This window comes from Pristiophorus japonicus, chromosome 24 (assembly GCF_044704955.1).
Source record: "Pristiophorus japonicus isolate sPriJap1 chromosome 24, sPriJap1.hap1, whole genome shotgun sequence".
NCBI lineage: Eukaryota > Metazoa > Chordata > Chondrichthyes > Pristiophoridae > Pristiophorus > Pristiophorus japonicus.
This window is the reverse complement of record NC_092000.1, coordinates 27,348,702-27,368,405: the sequence shown is the minus strand read 5'-3', so window position 1 is coordinate 27,368,405 and position 19,704 is coordinate 27,348,702. Positions and strand designations below refer to the sequence as shown.

Genomic DNA, 19,704 nt, shown 5'->3' with positions numbered 1-19,704 from the left:
ATTGTATGTTGATTTTTAAACATTCAGGTCCTCCCCGACTGGAAGGAGAAAAAGTGGTGTCTTGTTGACCCATCGAACGTCCGCATCCTCCGGTGACTTTCCGAATGTGGCAGACGAGGTTGAAAACAAACTCAGTAAGTCGATGAAAGCAGTTCTCAAAAGCAGGGAAGCCTGTGTTCCATTCTGAGGAGATGGGGGAAGTGACCTCATGGGTCAATACAGGAACCAATCAGACCGCATTGAGCTCCTTCGAAAACAAGGAGGTTCTACTGTGTGAAATCTGCAGCTTATTGCTCAGATGTGTTTCTCTTGGTCGGCACCTATCCAAAATGCCCATGAATCTGTTGCGATAACATGCAGACTTTATCGGAGACTGTTTTATCCAGACCTTCCCTCTAACGTATCTCCCATGTCATGCAGCCTGGGAGAGCTACTCTTCAGGCTCTCATCAGCTGATGGGTGGGCAGGGCATCCTGGGGCCGAAATCTCCCCTCTCACAAAGGCCCGTTAGCGCCTTCAGGAGATGCCAACATTTAACGCCAACGTTAAAGGGTTTTTTCCCAGACGCAGTGGCCAGAGAGCCCCCCCATCCCCGGGGCTCAGTCGACAAAAGGTGGTTTGCGTTGCACCCCGCAATCAGCACCCCGCGCCAACCCCTTTGCGCCTCTTGGGGGAAATTGCCCCGCGGGACGCGAGGCCGGCGAGGGCCAATGCCACCGACAGCTTCCCACACCGAGAATCTGTGGTGACTGGGGTGCCCCGCCCTTAAAGAGGAGGTGGTAGCGCCGCGGACGCCATCTTGTTTCAGTCGGCCCGACAATGGCGGCCGCTGATGTGGCCGCGCTGTCAACATCCAGACCAGCGTTCCCCCCCCCCCCCCCTTGGGTACCAGGCCGCTGGCCCTGCTGACACCCTCCCTGGGGGCCCAGTGGGCGCCACTAAAGTGGCTGCAGAGGTGGACTTCCCCTTTAAGGGGAGGGATGTTGTGACACGTCAGCGTGACGCCCCGCATTTGCTTGGCGCTGACATCATCAGGGCGGCGCTGAGCGCCACGCCAATGCTCCGTTAGCGCAACAAACATCTTTTTTAATCAAAGTGGTCAATTCCACGCTGGGGCCATGCTTCCCACACCGCCGCACAAACATAGAATTGGGATCGACCACCCCAGACCCAGCGCCGGGCAATCTCAGCCCCTCTGTCTTGTGGACTTGAGCCCATTCACTGCACTGGAGCACCAGCAGACCAGGGAGAGTCTGATGGGCCCGCTCGCCGGCCCTTTCTCGGCACTCTCGGGGAAAGAGCAGGGGCAGTGGGACCAACTGGGATAGCTCTTTCACAGAGCCGGAACAGGCACGATGGGCTGAATGGCCTCCTCCTCTGCTATAATCGTTCTGATTCTATAAACAGAGAGAACTTGTACTTGTGTAACGACTTTTCAAGTCACAGAAATAAAGAAAGCCGTGCAGTTATACTGCATCTTTCACAGCCTCAGAACGACCCAAAGCGCTGTACAGCCAATGAAGTACTTTTGGAGTGTAGTCACTGTTGTAGGAAACGCGGCAGCCAATTTGCGCACAAGCAAGCTTCCACAAACAGCAATGTGATAATGACCAGATAATCTGTTAGTGATGTTGATTGAGGGATAAATATTGGCCCCAGGACACCGGGGGTAACTCCCCGTTCTTCGAAATAGTGCCGTGGGATCTTTTACGTCCATCTGAGAGAGCAGACGGGGCCTCGGTTTAACGTCTCATCCGAAAGACGGCACCTCCGACAGTGCAGCGCTCCCTCAGCACTGCACTGGGAGCGTCGGCCTAGATTTTAGTGCTCAAGTTCCTGGAGTGGGATGAAGCAGAAGGAGCGGGTCTAAAAAAACCAGTGGGATCTTTGCTCATTTTTATCCAGTCTTACAATTCTTGCCCTCAGCAGCTCACCTCTATGCTGGGGAATGTCGGGGGCTCTGGAGCAGACTCGGGCCGAAATTGCCCCTTTCATTGAGGCCGGTTAACTCCGGGAAACCGTGGCCGCGCTGCAGGGCGTAATGGCCGCTATTATCAAAATTCCGCACCCGTGTTAACCCGGCGGTGACCCGCTCTGCCGCTGCCGATTCGTGGTAAGCATGTCATCACCGTGCGCACCGCCGATCTACCCCCGATGGCAAAATTCCACCGTGAAAATCTTCGGTCCGCCCGGCGGTGCCAAGACCTGCTTTCCCCGGTGGTTGCACGAGGCTGTGGCCTTCTGCAACACCGGTACGGCTTCCCTTAAAGGGGAAGGCGCACTGCCGCTGTCGCCATTTTTTTTTATATTGTCGGCCGGCTGCCAGGTCTGTCTGACAATTACGCCCCCGGGCCGCCAACAGGCAGCCTGTCACCACCCCCCCCTCCCCCTCTTGGGTGCCAGGCCGCTGGCCCGGCCGAAACCCTCCCTGGTGACCCAGTGGGCCGAAGTTTAAAGATGGCGGAAGCTCTCCCCTTTAAGTGAAGCGGGCAGCAGTGGTGACGCGCCGCCATGATGAGGTCATCACGGCGGTCATTCCGCACCGCCCCCAACTTCCGCCCCTCAGGTATTGCCACCACCGCATAGCCGCCCCCCTTGTGCTGCCACTGCCCCCAGTAAGAGCGACTTTCGGATCAGAACTTTAAAAAAAACAACAAAGAGCGGGATGTCACGTGAGGCGACCTCAACCACGGGTTGCGGTAAAACCCATAGTAACAGGGTGCGTGCGCTCCGTGTCGGGCGGGGGGCAATTTCGGCCCCCCCCAGAGTTTATACGTTTTTTTTGTTGTTGCAGGGACTAAGTCTGGTCTAAGTGATTCAGAAAGCTGTGAATCCCGTTCCTTTGATTCCCCAACGTCCAGTCCAGGTAGGTGCGAGCGGAAACTGTCGGTTGGCAGCTACTGTTACCCTGTTACACGATTGTATTTTTAGTAACTACCCTCAGACAGCTTCTGCCATTGGTTCATTGGGTTCCACACACGTGAAAGCAGGAAGGGGGTACTGAAGTTGCATGTTCAGCCATGAACTCATTGAAAGGCGGTGCAGGCTCGAAGGGCCGAATGGCCTACTCCTGCACTTATTTTCTATGTTTCTATGTTAAAGCCCCCCCACCCACATGGTACCTTGCCAGACAGAGCAGGAAGACTTCAGCTCTGCAGCTGATCTAGGTGGGGGCAGGAAGTGGTGGTTGGGTGTAATACAATTGACCTACAGCTCCAACCCCCCCACCCCCCCCCCCCCCCACCTCCCCTGCTGAGATTATCCTGTAAAGTCTCAGATATGCAGGTCAGAGGACGAGATGTTGCAGAGTCTTGGTCTACACGCTGACCCATGACTTGAAAAGTTGCACCGAAGTTCCGGTGCGTCCAGATCTTGGGGCCCACTGGAATGCAATTCTCATAGGAAAATGGGCTGAAATTGCCATTAAGGACCCTCTGCCAAACACGGGGAGCAGTCCGACAGCAAACACAATGTGACTTATTCAGTCCCCGTAAAGCAGTGACCCCAATCCTGGTGTGAGAGGGGTCACAACGTTACATTATCAGGCCCGATTTTACAGGCACGCACATTTCCAGCGGGGTCAATTGTCCCACCGATCACGAGTCAGGAGACTGCGGGCTAGACATACCTGGAAACTTGCCCGCTGCGAGTTGCGGTGTGTGTAAGATTTGGTTCACAAGTCACACACCGGTTACCCAAAGGGCTTGAGAAGTTGTAAGGCGTTTTATTAAGGAGCGGCATAATCAGATACAACACGCGATTGAGATATATATACTAGACCCGTGACAGACCAGAACGATCGATGGCCCTGGAACTGAATGGACGGACAGAGAGGCAGAACAGTGTCTCGAAACAGATCCCAAGCTGGTGGAGGTGTTGGGCCGGAGCCAGATTGGGAACCACCTCGAGGAAACTCCTCAGTCTGTCCGTTTCTCTCCCTCAGTTGCCCCTTTTTATACCTTATTTTGATGGGCCGGTGGATACCTTGCATATTTTACCCATTCAATTGTCCAATCACGGGGGAGAGGGTACCTCTGAGGTCATTTTCTTCGTTATCTCTGTCCGAATGTCTTGCTGCCCTTTCAAGAGACAGCTTGTTTATCTTTAAGGCTCTGTGCTAAATCCCTTATCGCCATAGCCTGGCCTTGAAGGCCTGTTTTTCTGTCCCTGACCTCACATCTCTGTCTCTGTACATCTCTTTTCCTGACCAGACTGGAATCCTTCCATGGCCTCAGCCTATGCAAACCGGTAACATTCTTCCAATCCATGATTTCTTCCAAGTGCACGTGAGAGGCACTGAGGATCTTTTTGCAGGTTGGGTGAGGTTATTAGTCAGTGGGGCTGGGTTCAAACCCTGCCGTGGGGGGGGAGCAGTGGTTCAAGGTCTCGGACAAAGATCACTAAAGATGAGCACAAATGAGAATTGTTTCACCCCCTCAGACCGATGCCCGCAGACTCCAAATCGTAGGGGGTAGAAATTCATCCCCGCCCCAAACGGTTTAATTAAAGGGGAGAGCCGCTGTGAGCTCTGCATGTTTTTTTTCTAAGATCGGCCCACTGGGCCACCAGGGGCGGGGTTTCGGCCGGGCCATCGGCCCCGAGAGGGGGAGTTATGCTGCCTGTTGGCGGCCCGGCCGAACCCAGGGGTGTAATTCTCGGGCCAACCCGGTAGTCAGCTGACAATAAAACACCAAATGGCGTCGCCGGCAGCACCACCGACTGACGAGGATTGCACCGACACAAAATGCCGTCGGGGGCAGAACCGGCGCTGCTCCCGCGGGGGCAATTCCGCAAAGGGCATTATTTCCCGCGGGGAAATTTCGGTAAGAGGTCGGCGCGTGCGCGGCGCGGTGGTAAAATGGGCGGAGCTGTCCCCGACACCGCTCCGCCCCCGAAGGGCAATTTACAAAATGGCAGCCAGTCCGCCGCGAGTCGGCGGCCATTCCGCGTTACCCCGTGGCTGCCGCTTCAGACCTTATCGGTGGGGGGGAGGGCAATTTCGGCCCCATAGTGTCTAGCTGTCTCTAGAATGTGTCTACCATTCAAGCACTGGTTGAAAGAGGTGCCCAATTTCTGTTGAAATGTGGGAGCGGCACCAGAATGCCACAGCTTGCCTGCTCAGGGATCGGGCTCCGAGCTTTACAGGAGTTCTCATTTCACTGAAGGTTGTTGTAATGTATTCCCCTGTGAGCATGCTCATAGCTTGGTAGAATTGTTACATTGTGAGTGGCTTAGCCAGGCAAGTGATGTTGGGGGAAGGGTGGGGGGCACGGTCTTGGGATGGGGGGGTGGGATGGGGAGAGACTTCTTCACTCGGGGAGTTGTTGGCCTGTGGGGTTCCCTGCCACGGAGAGTTGTTGATGCCAGTTCATTGGATGTGTTCGGGAGGGAGTTGGATGTGATCCTTGTGGCTGGGGGGGGGGGGGGGGGTTGGGGGGTGTGGAGGGGGCGTGGGGGGGGAGGTGCTGGGGTGGGTGATCAGCCATGAACTCATTGAATGGCAGTGCAGGCTCGAAGGGCCGAATAGCTTACTCCTGCACCTATTTTCTATGGTTCTATGTTCACAAGATTCAATAAAACCCCAGCCAGTTGGTTCTAGGTCATCCACGATGAGGCAGGTGAGCCTGGTGGATGAACTGGTAATGTGTAGTGTGATTGTTAAACTTTTGCTAATAAACTAACTAGTTCTTAATAGCAATGTGTTGCTATGAATCCTTAAGCAAAGAACCCATGAAGCAAATACATTACAGTTGTATGCTTGAAAACGTATATTTTGTCTTCTCAGCTCATTTTGATAGGAAGTTTCCAAAAGCCACACCTTCACGGATGTCTCCAGATGACTCTGAAGACCGGGATGGGAACCAGTTACAGGAGAATGGTGCGTAACAGGGACTCAAATCTAGATTTAGATTATCCATTTGAAAATCAATTTGGAATCCCTCAGATGGTTCAATTGATCACCAAATCTCCAAGGGGATGAGGTCGAGCCCACACTTGGTGTGCCAGGAGTTGGTGTTTGGAGAAAATTGATGCACATTGTGCGATGTCCTGGGCAGGAAAAGGCCACGTCTCAGCCAGCCTGGGACAGACTGCTTTCCAGAACCCCCGTTCCCCCCCCCACCCCACCCCACCAATCGTCTCCCCCCCCCCCACCCCTGTCGACACTCGCTGTCTGGACTCTTACAGGGGAAACGGGGGTGTGGGGGGGAGGCACTGGGCTACCACCAGCTCAGCAACACCTCAACCAAGTAAGACAGGGCAAGATGAGGGAGTGGGATGGGGTGGGGGGAGGGGAAGGGGGGGGACTAGAAGTGTGATAGAAAAGGATGAAATGAGAGGAGGGGGGGGAATAAGCGAGATGAGAGGGATGAAGGGAAAGGGGAAAATAGAGGGGCTGAGAAGGAAGATGAGAGAGGTGAAGGGGAAAATGAATAAGAGCGCGAGAGAGGAGGGGAAAAGTGTGGGATGTGAATGTTGGGAGATAGAAAATGGACAAGAAAGAGGGGATGATAGCGAGATGGGGAGAGGACGAGAAAGGGGAGAGAGATGTTAGAAAAGGGGAGGGAAAAGAAAAGCGTGAGGGATGCAGAGGGGAGAAAGAGATGGCAAAGAGGCAGGGAGATGTCAGAGATAATTGAAGGGGAGAGAGAGAGAGGGGGGAGAGAGAGAGGGGGGAAGAGAGAGCAATGAATGGGAGAGAGAGGGGGAGAGAGATGGGGGGAAGAGAGAGAGAAAGGGGCGAGAGAGGGAGAGGGGTTAGAGAGAGAGGGGAGGAGAGAGAGCAATGAAGGGGAGAGAGAGGGGGGAGAGAGAGAGAGGGGGGAAGAGAGAGAGGGGGGAAGAGAAAGAGGGGGGAGAGAGAGAGAGGGGGAAGAGAGAGCAATGAATGGGAGAGAGATGGGGGGGAAGAGAGAGAGAAAGGGGCGAGAGAGGGAGAGGGGTTAGAGAGAGAGGGGAGGAGAGAGAGCAATGAAGGGGAGAGAGAGGGGGGGGGCCGAGAGAAGAGAGAGGGAGACAGAAAGAAATGGATGAATGAGGGGGAGAGAGAGAAAAGAGGGAGAGGGAAAGGGAAGTATAAATCAAGACTCCATTTACCTGAAAAACTTCTTTCAGATTTGACAGACTTGATCAATGAGAGTTCCGGGACACAGGGGCGCTTCAAGAACGTCTCGCTGTCGAAAGCAGCACAGACCCACCGATTGCGGAAACTCCGATCCCCCACCAAATGCCGAGAGTGCGACGGCCTCATCATGGTGAATGGTGCAGAGTGTGAGGAGGTGAGAGGTCGCCTGATTGGTTAGCACGGTCCGTGGCGCAGTGGGAGGTCCAGGCAAGCGACCTGCGGGTTCTTCCACAAACCTGCAGCTTCTCGGTTTTAATTCTACACCTAGTGGAACTCCCGATGGGCAAATCGAAAACCTTGGAGGAAAGGGGCTCGTTGCTGGTTGTGGAGATACATGAACAGCCGAGTGTAGGGCAGATACAGGCCCAGCCCTGCTCTGAGCTGTGTTAGCTGCTCACGGCTGGTGAGGTGGTAGAGGGGCCATTATAAGTGCCTTGAGCTGGGACTTCCACTCCTGATTGATTATCCAACAACCTTCTCTCCTTGCTGGAATGTGAGCGTGAGTGAATGGCGTGTGAAGGCAGTATCGGCTCTACCCTGATGGCCGTATTAATAAATAGCCCGCTAACAGTCCCATGTAACTAATAAGAACAAATGAAATAGGAGCCATTCAGCCCCTCGAGCCTGCTCCGCCATTCAATAAGATCCTGGCTGATCTGATCTCTGCCTCAACTCCACGTCCCTGCCCGCTCCCCATAACTTGACTCCCCTGTAGTTCAAAAATCTATCTATCTCCACCTTATTAAATATAATCAATGACCCAGCCTCCACAGCTCTCTGGGGTAGCGAATTCCAAAGATTCACGACCCTCTGAGAGAAGAAATTCCTCTTCATCTCCGTTCTAAATGGGCGACCCCTTATTCTGACACTCTGCCCCCTAGTTCGAGATTCCCCCACGTGGGGAAACATCCTCTCTGCATCTACCCTGTCAAGCCCCCTCAGAATCTTGTATGTTTCAATAAGATTACCTCTCATTCTTCTAAACTCCAATGAGTATAGGTCCAACCTTCTCAACCTATCCTCATAAGTCAACCCCGTCATCTCAGGAATCAACTAAGTGAACCTTCTCTGAAATGCCTCCAATCCAAGTATATCCCTCCTTAAATAAGGAGACCAAAACTGTACGCAGTACTCCAGGTGTGGCCTCACCAATACCCTGTACAGTTGTAGCAGGACTTCTCTGCTTTTATACTCCATCTCCCTTGCAATAAAGGCCAACATTCCATTTGCCTTCCTGATTACTTGCTGTACTTGCACACTAACTTTTTGTGTTTCATATATGAGGACAGCAGCATTCTGTAGTCTCTCCCCATTTAAATATTTTGCTTTTCTATTCTTCCTACCAAAGTGGGTATCCTCACATTTTCTGAGCGAGGTTCCAGAAAGCACCAAAGGACCTGTGACCCACGAGAACTGGGGCCTTCAAGAGAAAATGGAGAGGGGAGGAAACCAGTCTGGAAGATTTAGTTCCCGCTCTGGTAGCTCGCTTCCTTGCTTTGGGTTCAGGTCATTAACGTGTCACTGATGTACCCCCAGCACAGCACAGAAGCCCCGGGAAAGAACTGCTCCTGGGGTCTTCTAGCTGCTGTCCATGGGCAGATACCCGAAGGCCTCCAACATCAAGGATCTGTTGGGACCCCTGTTGGATTGAAGGCCTGCTTACCTTTTTGGACCTTCTTCACCTCACTACCTGCCCCTGGTGGAAGGGCCAGTCACAGTTCTTTGAGCGACCCCGAGACGAGAGGGGCGGGTAAAATACTGGCAAATCTGACCTGGCATTGCCTGCGAGTCGGTTGGGTTTTGGGACACTGCTGTGATGTGTAAACGAGACAGAGATCCAGCCTCATTCATCCCATTGCATCAAGGAACAGAGTGTGTTCCTGGTGTGTACAAGGGGAACTTGGGGCCCTTTGAAAGCAAATTGGTCCCAACCCCAAGTGGTGCGTTCCTCACTGGCATTCTTTGAGGCTTTGCTGGTGCTGAGTGCCTGCTTCATGCTTACTCTGGTGTTTGCTGTTCACAGTGCTACCTGGCGTGTCACCGCAAGTGCCTTGAGACGGTCGCCATTTTGTGCGGGCACCGGAAGCTGCAGAACAAGGTCTCTCTGTTTGGCGTCGACTTTGCGCAGGTTCCGAGGGAGACGGCTGAAGAGGTGCCCTTCATCATCAGGCACTGCACATCGGAGATAGAAAGCCGGGCACTGAACGTACAGGTAGGGGCACCGTGGGCAGGACCAGGGATATGGAGAACTGGGAACTGAGAGTACAGATAGGGGCATCTTGGGCAGGATCAGGGGTATAGAGAACTGAGCACTGAGTGTACAGATAGGGGCATCTCGGGCAGGATCAGGAATATAAAGAACTGGGAACTGAGAGTATAGATAGGGGCATCTCGGGCAGGACCATGAAGATAGAGAACTGAGCACTGAATGTACAGGTGGGGCACCGCTGGCAGGATCAGGGGTCTAGAGAACTGGGAACTGAGAGTACAGATAGGGGCACCGTGGGCAGGATCAGGGATATAGAGAACAGCACTGAATGTACAGATAGGGGCACCGCGGGCAGGACTAGGGATATAGAGAACTGGGAACTGAGAGTACAGGTAGGGGCATCTCGGGCAGGATCAGGGGTATAGAGAACTGAGCACTGAGTGTACAGATAGGGGCACCTCGGGCAGGATCAGGAATATAGAGAACAGCACTGAATGTACAGATAGGGGCACCGCGGGCAGGACTAGGGATATAGAGAACTGGGAACTGAGAGTACAGGTAGAGGCATCTCGGGCAGGACCATGGAGACAGAGAACTGAGCACTGAACGTACAGGTGGGGCACCGCGGGCAAGATCAGGGGTATAGAGAACTGAGCACTGAGTGTACAGATAGGGGCACCGTGGGCAGGATCAGGGATATAAAGGACTGGGCACTGAGTGTACAGGTAGGGGCATCTCGGGCAGGATCAGGGATATAGAGAACAGCACTGAATGTACAGATAGGGGCACCGCAGGCAAGACCAGGGAGATACAGCAGGTCACTGAACGTACAGGTAGGGTCATCTCGGGCAGGACCAGGGAGATACAGCAGGGCACTGAACGTACAGGTAGGGTCATCTCGGGCAGGACCAGGGAGATACAGCAGGGCACTGAACGTACAGGTAGGGGCATCTCGGGCAGGACCAGGGAGATACAGCAGGGCACTGAACGTACAGGTAGGGGCATCTCGGGCAGGACCAGGGAGGTACAGGTAGGGGCATCTCGGGCAGGACTATGGAGATGCAAGAACATGGCAAATGGAATATAATGTGGAGAAATGTGAAGTTATCCACTTTGGTAGGAAAAATAGAAAAAACAGAGTATTTTTTAAATGGTGAGAGATTGGGAAATGTTGGTGTTCAGAGGGACCTGGGTGTCCCTGTACACCAATCACTGAAAGTTAACATGCAGGTAATGCAAGCAATTAAGAAAGCAAATGGTATGTTGGTCTTTATTACAAGAGGATTTGAGTGTAAGAGCAAAGAAATCTTACTACAATTATATCGGGCCCTGGTGAGACTACACCTGGAGTATTGTGGACAGTTTTGGACTCCTTACCTTAGGAAGGATATACTTGCCACAGAGGGAGTACAACGAAGGTTCACCAGACTGATTCCTGGGATGGGGGGATTGTCTTATGAGGAGAGATTGAGTAGACTAGGCCTATATCCTCTAGAGTTTAGAAGAATGAGAGGTGATCTCATTGAAACATACAAAATGCTTGCAGGGCTTGACAGGGTAGATGCAGGGAGGATGTTTCCCCCTGGCTGGGGAGTCTAGAACCAGGGGTCACAGTCTCAGAATAAGGGGTCGGCCATTAAGGACTGAGATGAGGAGAAATGTCTTCACTCAGAGGGTGGTGAATCTTTAGAATTCTCTACCCCAGAGGGGTGTGGAGGCTCAGTCGTTGAGTATGTTGAAGACGGAGATCGCTAGATTTTTGGATATTAAGGGAATTGAGGGATATGGGGATAGTGCAAGCAAGTGGATTTGAGGTAGAAGATCAGCCATGATCTTACTGAATGGGGGGAGCAGACACGAGGGGCCAAATGCTCCTATTTCTTATGTTCTTATGTAATAGAGCAGGGTACCTCGTGCAGGATCACGAGCATAGATAGCCAGTCACTGAGTGTAATGGTAGGGAGCCGCCACCACAGATGGATGGTCGAGTGTGCCCAGGTGATGTGTGTCTGTATCCCCTCCATGGTGAGCGTGTGCCAGCCTCCCTCTCCCCAGGGTGCATGTGCCAGGCTCCCTCTCCATCCTGTGTTGCACGGGTAGTTATTGTCACGTCCCACAACTCGCTGATCTTGCGTGCTACCCCGGCTGTCGAGCTGTTTTATTTTCCTTTCAACAACTTCGAATTGGATGTCAAAGTGTTGTCCCTCTTTCTGATATTTTAGGGAATCTATCGGGTGAACGGTTCGAAGATACGCATCTCCAAACTCCGTCAGTCCTTCGAAAATGGGAGGGACCTCATTGACATGTCCGAGAACTCACCCCACGACATCACCAACGTGTTAACCCTGTACCTTCGAGAGGTGGGCTGCAGCGCTGCATTCCTGCATAGAGCCCGAACATTTCAACCACACAGTGGCTTGTCTGGGCAAATGTTGATTTTGAATTTCAAGCACCAGCTGCTTCTTCAATGGGTCACAGTGCCAGCTGTATACACTGGCTCAGGTCACAGTGCCAGCTGTATACACTGGCCCAGGTCACAGTGCCAACTCTATACACTGGCCCAGGTCACAGTGCCAGCTGTATACACTGGCCCAGGTCACAGTGCCAGCTGTATACACTGGCCCAGGTCACAGTGCCAACTGTATACACTGGCCCAGGTCACAGTGCCAGCTGTATACACTGGCCCAGGTCACAGTGCCAGCTGTATACACTGGCTCAGGTCACAGTGCCAGCTGTATACACTGGCCCAGGTCACAGTGCCAGCTGTATACACTGGCCCAGGTCACAGTGCCAACTCTATACACTGGCCCAGGTCACAGTGCCAGCTGTATACACTGGCCCAGGTCACAGTGCCAGCTGTATACACTGGCCCAGGTCACAGTGCTAGCTCTATACACTGGCTCAGGCCACAGTGCCAGCTGTATACACTGGCCCAGGTCACAGTGTCAGCTGTATACACTGGCCCAGGTCATAGTGCCAGCTCTATACACTGGCCCAGGTCACAGTGCCAGCTGTATACACTGGCTCAGGTCACAGTGCCAGCTGTATACACTGGCCCAGGTCAGAGTGCCAACTCTATTCACTGGCCCAGGTCACAGTGCCAGCTCTATACACTGGCCCAGGTCATAGTGCCAGCTGTATACACTGGCCCAGGTCACAGTGCCAGCTGTATACACTGGTACAGGTCACAGTGCCAGCTGTATACACTGGCTCAGGCCACAGTGCCAACTCTATACACTGGCCCAGGTCATAGTGCCAGCTGTATACACTGGCTGGCCCAGGTCATAGTGTCCGCTCTATACACTGGCCCAGGTCAGTGTCCGCTCTATACACTGGCTCAGGCCACAGTGCCAGCTGTATACACTGGCTCAGGCCACAGTGCCAGCTGTATACACTGGCTCAGGTCACAGGGCCATCTGTATACACTGGCCCAGGTCACAGTGCCAGCTGTATACACTGGCTCAGGTCACAGTGCCAGCTGTATACACTGGCCCAGGTCACAGTGCCAGCTGTATACACTGGCCCAGGTCACAGTGCCAGCTGTATACACTGGCTCAGGTCACAGTGCCAGCTGTATACACTGGCCCAGGTAACAGTGCCAGCTGTATACACTGGCCCAGGTAACAGTGCCAGCTGTATACACTGGCTCAGGTCACAGTGCCAGCTGTATACACTGGCTCAGGTCACAGTGTCCGCTCTATACACTGGCTCAGGTCACAGTGCCAGCTGTATACACTGGCTCAGGTCACAGTGCCAGCTGTATACACTGGCCCAGGTCACAGTGTCCGCTCTATACACTGGCTCAGGTCACAGTGCCAGCTCGGTAGATGGGATTGGATCACAGTACACTGGATGGGCTGACAGTACAATCTCTGCACTAGATGGGCTAACGGCCCCAGCTCTCTGCTCTGGTTCCCATTACCATTCCGTTGATGTGGACCAGCCCATTAATGCACTCGCACGGGGTGGGAGGGGAGTGCGGGTTAAATTACGACCTATGAACCCTGACCATGCGGTTCTTTCTGCTCTTTACAAAGGGCGATCCCACTATGGGCAGTGGCTCACACCAGGAGTGCACCTTGGGAGATCCCACGTGCTCAGCCGTGGTTTCCCCTCTTTGTTGCTGAATCACCCCTGCACCTTTGACTGGCCGGTTTGCTGCTTGCCTTTTGTGGGCCTGTAGGGTTTGGGTAGAGCTGCTCCTTGGCATTTGTTTCCTCATTGGTGAATAAATCCTAAATTCGAACACCAAGATCGGTTACTTTCAGCAGCTTGCACCTGGCGACGAGGACGTGAAATTTTATTTAAACCCCTCCCCGAGGTTCCTCGGTGCACCGCAAAGTGTCTCGGGAAGACCAAAGGTTTGAGCAAACCTGCACCAACACAAGCCAGAGACCAGTGAGAAAAGAGCTAATTATTGGTGTAATTCCGAATAAAATGGATGAAGTTGGAGCTCCCCCTATAGACGGATGATGGAACTGAGCCATACTAGATCAGGAAGGTCCAAGGTTTATTGGCTGCTCTGTGTCCAATCAGCTGATTTCAGCCGCATTCCGAGCTCCTAGGTTGGGGGGAGCGTTTTGTCAGCTTTCCAGAAGTTCCCTCTGGATGTGCGGGTATTGGGATCAGGCTGAGCCGCGAGGGCCCTCCTCGCTCCCACAATCGATTATCCCGCTGACACACACAGTCCAGGGCCTACACATCCCCAACATCGAAGCACTGACCACACTCGACTGGCTCCGTTGGGCGGGCCACATTGTCCGCATGCCCGACACAAGACTCCCAAAGCAAGTGCTCTACTCAGAACTCCTACACGGCAAGCGAGCCCCAGGTGGGCAGAGGAAACGTTTCAAGGAGATCCCTCAAAGCCTCCTTGATAAAGTGCAACATCCCCACCGGCACCTGAGAATCCCTGGCCAAAGACTGCCCTAAGTGGAGGAAGAGCATCTGGGAGGGCGCTGAGCACCTCGAGTCTCGTTGCCGAGAGCATGCGGAAAACAAGCGCAGGCAGCGGAAGGAGCGTGCGGCAAACCAGACTCCCCACCCAACCTTTCCTCCAACCACTGGTACAGAGACTGTAATTCCTGTATTGGACTGTGCAGCCACCTGAGAACTCACTTTTAGAGTGGAAGCAAGTCTTCCTCGATTTCAAGGGACTGCCTATGATGATGATGATGAGGGCCTGTACAATAAGTTGGTAATTTATCTACAATGACGGGCAGTACAGGGGCGGGGAGGGACAGAAAGATGTTTAGCGAAAAATCGCTCGAGTTTATGATTTTTGAACGGATATTTTTTTTATTTCAAGCTCCCCGAGCCGATTGTTCTGTTCAGCCTCTACAACGATTTCATGAACTTTGCCAAAGAGCTACAGCAGGCGTGCGAGGAGCAGAAGGACAACCAGGCCAGGGGAATGCCCGCGGCTACCGATAAAGTGGCAGAGCTCGTCCAGCAGGCCAAGATCTTGCTGCAGAATCTACCAGCCTCCAACTACAACACGCTGGAACACATCATCGGGCACCTTCACAGGTAGGCCCAGGACTGGCACACACCTCAACACATCCAGAAGGAAAGGGTCGGGTCACGTTGGACCAGCAAACGCGAGGTTGGGAGTTCCAATTCCATCATGGCAACTGGTTCACTGATTGTCCTTCAGAGAAGAGAACCTGCCACCCATATCAACAACAACAACTTTTATTTATATAGCGTCTTTAACACAGTAAAACGTCCCAAGACGCTTCACAGCTGTGTTCTGAGGCAAAACAAATAAATATGACACCGTGCCACATAAGAAATGATGGCAGATAACCAAAAGCCTGGTCAAAGGGAACCAGATGAGTTGTTACAACACTCCAGTAGTTTCATGGTCACCATTACTGACACTAGCTTTTTATTTCAGATTTATTTAATCAACTGAATTCAAATTCCTCAGGGGCTGTGGTGGGATTTGAACTCGGGTCTCAGGATCATTAGTTTAGTTTCTGGATTGGTAGTCCAGTAACATTACCACTATGCTACCATACCCCACATTATAATTAGTCGCCGTGCCATGGGCTGAGGGGGTTAAAGAGCCCCGCCTCCCCCCTTTCATTACCCATTGGCTTCTGCTGGAATGCGGCCCCTGTTTGACAACAGGGTTTCAGGCTCGGCTGTGACGTCTGTTAATCACAGGATCATAGAAATTTACAGCACGGAAGGAGGCCACTTCAGCCCATCGTGTCCGTCCGTGCCGGCCGACAAAGAAACTATCCAGCCTAATCCCACTTTCCAGCTCTAGGTCCATAACCCTGTAGGTTACGCCACTTCAAGTGCACATCCAAGTACTTTTTAAATGTGGTGAGGGTTTCTGCCTCTACCACCATTTCAGGCCGTGAGTTCCAGACCCCCACCCTCTGTGTGAAGAAATTTCCCCTCAAATCCTCTCTAAACCTTCTACCAATTACTTTAAATTTATGCCCCTGGTTGTTGACCGCTCTGCCAAGGGAATTAGGCCTTTTCTATCCACTCTATCTAGCCCCTCATAATTTTATACACCTCAATGAGGTCTCCCCTCAGCCTGCTTTGTTCCAAGAAAAACAAACCCAGCCTATTCAATCTTTCCTCATAGCTAAGATTCTCCACTCCCGGCAACATCCTCGTAAATCTCCTCTGTATCCTCTCCAGTGCAATCGCGTCCTTCCTATAATGCAGTAACTAGAACTGCACGCAGTACTCCAGCTGTGGCCTAGCCAGTGTGTTATACAGTTCAAGCATAACCCTCTTATATTCCATGCCTCAGCTAATAAAGGCAAGTATTCCGTATGCCTTCTTAACCACCTTATCTACCTGGCCTGCTACCTTCAATAATCTGTAGACCTGCACTCCAAGGTCCCTTTGTTCCTCTACACTTCTCAGTACCCTACCATTTAATGTGGATTCCCTTTCCTTGTTAGCCCTCCCCAAATGCATTACCTCACACTGCTCCAGATTAACATAAGAACATAAGAACATAAGAATTAGGAACAGGAGTAGGCCATCTAGCCCCTCGAGCCTGCTCCGCCATTCAACAAGATCTTGGCTGATCTGGCCGTGGACTCAGCTCCACTTACCCGCCCTCTCCCCATAACCCTTAATTCCCTTATTGGTTAAAAATCTATCGATCTGTGACTTGAATACATTCAATGAGCCAGCCTCAACTGCTTCCTTGGGCAGAGAATTCCACAGATTCACAACCCTTTGGGAGAAGAAATTCCTTCTCAACTCGGATTTAAATTGGCTCCCCTGTATTTTGAGGCTGTGCCCCCTAGTTCTAGTCTCCCCTACCAGTGGAAACAACCTCTCTGCCTCTATCTTATCTATCCCTTTCATTATTTTAAATGTTTCTATAAGAAAATCCCTCATCCTTCTGAACTCCAATGAGTAAAGACCCAGTCTACTCAATCTATCATCATAAGGTAACCCCCTCATCTCCGGAATCAGCATAGTGAATCGTCTCTGTACCCCCTCCAAAGCCAGTATATCCTTCCTTAAGTAAGGTGACCAAAACTGCACGCAGTACTCCAGGTGCGGCCTTATCAATACCCTATACAGTTGCAGCAGGACCTCCCTGCTTTTGTACTCCATCCCTCTCGCAATGAAGGCCAACATTCCATTCGCCTTCCTGATTACCTGCTGCACCTGCAAACTAACTTTTTGGGATTCATGCACAAGGACCCCCAGGTCCCTCTGCACCGCAGCATGTTGTAATTTCTCCCCATTCAAATAATATTCCCTTTTACTGTTTTTTTTCCCAAGGTGGATGACCTCACACTTTCTGACATTGTATTCCATCTGCCAAACCTTAGCCCATTCGCTTAACCTATCCAAATCTCTTTGCAGCCTCTCTGTGTCCTCTACACAACCCGCTTTCCCACTAATCTTTGTGTCATCTGCAAATTTACACTATACTCTGTCCCCTCTTCCAGGTCATCTATATATATTGTAAACAGTTGTGGTCCCAGCACCGATCCCTGTGGCACACCACTAACCACCGATTTCCAACCCGAAAAGGATCCATTTATCCCGACTCTCTGCTTTCTGTTCGCCAGCCAATTCTCTATCCATGCTAATACATTTCCTCTGACTCCGCGTACCTCTATCTTCTGCAGTAACCTTTTGTGTGGCACCTTATCAAATGCCTTTTGGAAATCTAAATACACCACATCCATCGGTACACCTCTATCCACCATGCTCGTTATATCCTCAAAGAATTCCAGTAAATTAGTTAAACATGATTTTCCCTTCAGGAATCCATGTTGCGTCTGCTTGATTGCACTATTCCTATCTAGATGTCCCGCTATTTCTTCCTTAATGATAGTTTCAAGCATTTTCCCCACTACAGATGTTAAACTAACCGGCCTGTAGTTACCTGCCTTTTGTCTGCCCCCTTTCTTAAACAGAGGCGTTACATTAGCTACAGAGGCGTTACATTAGCTCTGCAAATTCCATTTGCCCACCTGTTGATTGATATCTTCCTGCAGTTCACAGCTTTTTTCATCATTATCAACCACACAGCTTATTTTAATCATACCCCCTATGTTCAAGTCGAGATCATTGATGTATACCACAAAAAGCACTGAGCCCTGCGGAACCCCACTGGAAACAGCCTTCCAGTCACAAAAACGGCCAACAACCATTACCCTTTGCTTCCTGCCTCTCAGCCAATTTTGGATCCGACTTCCCACACCCACTGTCGTGTCTCGCACATGAAGAATAGCCACTGGAGTGAAGTACCAGAGGGCAACTGGTGCCCGTTGAGTCATCCCGAGCGATTGTTGGGGGAAGGGTACGTAAATCTTTGTGTTGGTTGCTTCAAGGTCGATCTCTCTTCCTCTTACAGAGTGGCGGAACAATACGAAGAAAACAAGATGTCATCCAATAATCTGGGAATAATCTTCAGCCCCACGCTGATTAGGCCTCCGGTCCAGGAGGACACGATTTCAATGATTTCTCTGGTGAACTCTGGGTACCAGGCTCAAGTTGTCGATTTCTTCATCATGCAGCACAGTCAGATCTTCAAGACCGGACAAGGCCTCAAGCCCTGGCCTCACTTACCTGAGAATTCCCCGCTGGAAATGATGGTGAATCGAGTGGGAGAGGCCTTGAGCTCGGCAAAGGGCCGGAGCAAATCCTCTGAGGTACAGTCTGGCACAGTTATCCCCAAGAATGTAATCAGGACGATGGGGGATTTAGTGCCTCCTGGGGGAGGGCGCTAATGGGGGGGGGGGGGGGCGCAACGAGGTTATCGCCCTGGGGAAGGGGCTGATGGCGCTTCCGGAGAAATTGCCCCGGAGGTTTTGGGCAGGGGTGGGGGGCGGGGTGCAGTGTGCAGTTAGCGCACCGGGTTGGCGCACGCACCCCAATGACATCATCGGCGTGCACGCCAACCCCTCACTAGCCGGCGCCAACCCCTTCGCGTCCTGTGAGGGAAATTGCCCCGCCATCCTGCAGCCTGGCACACCGTTATGTACACTGTTCACCCGGTTGAGAGCATCCCTGGTGGCCCAGTGCCGGCAGAGCGACATTGCCGGCATGACGCTGGGCATCCGGGGCAAAAATAAAAACGCAGATCGCCGGAAAATCCGCCCCCGTGTCTTTCACCCCAATTTTTTCCCCCTCCCCTAAAGGTGCTAACACTCCCAGGTCCTCATGTCCCCAGGTCCCAGCTGCCTTATAGCTTATCCAGTGACCATTCTTCAGAGAATGCTGGCTGGCTGTATGACCATGAGGGCCAAGCCTGTATCTGACCCCATCTGATGTCCACACACACACACACACACACACACACACACACACTGACGTGCACACCACCATTTCCAGCAGGAGTCACTGACCAAGTGTGAGACCCCTGGTTGACTACTTTCATCATCATCCTAAGCAGTCCCTCGAAATCGAGGAAGACTTGCTTCCACTCTAAAAGTGAGTTTTCAGGTGACTGAACAGTCCAATACAGGAATTACAGTCTCTGTCACAGGTGGGACAGACAGTGGTTGAAGGAAAGGGTGGGTGGGGAGTCTGGTTTGCCGCGCGCTCCTTCCGCTGCCTGCGCTTGATTTCTGCATGCTCTCGGCGACGAGACTCGAGGTGCTCAGCGCCCTCCCGGATGCACTTCCTCCACTTAGGGCGGTCTTTGGCCAGGGACTCCCAGGTGTCGGTTTACCTTTATCAGGGAGGCTTTGAGGGTGTCCTTGAAACATTTCCTCTGCCCACCTGGGGCTCGCTTGCCGTGTAGGAGTTCTGAGTAGAGCGCTTGCGTCGGGTGTCTTGTGTCGGGCGTGCGGACAATGTGACCTGTTTATCCCACCGCCGACTGAGCTCAGATAATGAAGGCCGCAGCCACCTCGAGTTGAGATTA

The 19,704-nt window shown here is 52.3% G+C and overlaps 1 protein-coding gene across 3 annotated transcripts in view; it reads left to right on the top strand.

Moving 5' to 3' along the window:
* Nucleotides 1-19,704, top strand: part of gmip (GEM interacting protein) — a 152,983-nt gene that overhangs the window by 129,340 nt on the left and 3,939 nt on the right. For 2 of the 3 annotated variants that reach the window (XM_070867364.1, XM_070867366.1), the window contains 8 exons: nucleotides 28-134; nucleotides 2,795-2,866; nucleotides 5,786-5,878; nucleotides 7,114-7,277; nucleotides 9,147-9,335; nucleotides 11,555-11,692; nucleotides 14,641-14,861; nucleotides 18,190-18,487. In XM_070867364.1, the coding sequence (XP_070723465.1) occupies nucleotides 28-134; nucleotides 2,795-2,866; nucleotides 5,786-5,878; nucleotides 7,114-7,277; nucleotides 9,147-9,335; nucleotides 11,555-11,692; nucleotides 14,641-14,861; nucleotides 18,190-18,487 (1,282 nt within the window). The remainder of the gene's footprint in view (nucleotides 1-27; nucleotides 135-2,794; nucleotides 2,867-5,785; nucleotides 5,879-7,113; nucleotides 7,278-9,146; nucleotides 9,336-11,554; nucleotides 11,693-14,640; nucleotides 14,862-18,189; nucleotides 18,488-19,704) is intronic. The other variant, XM_070867365.1, reaches the window with a different exon arrangement.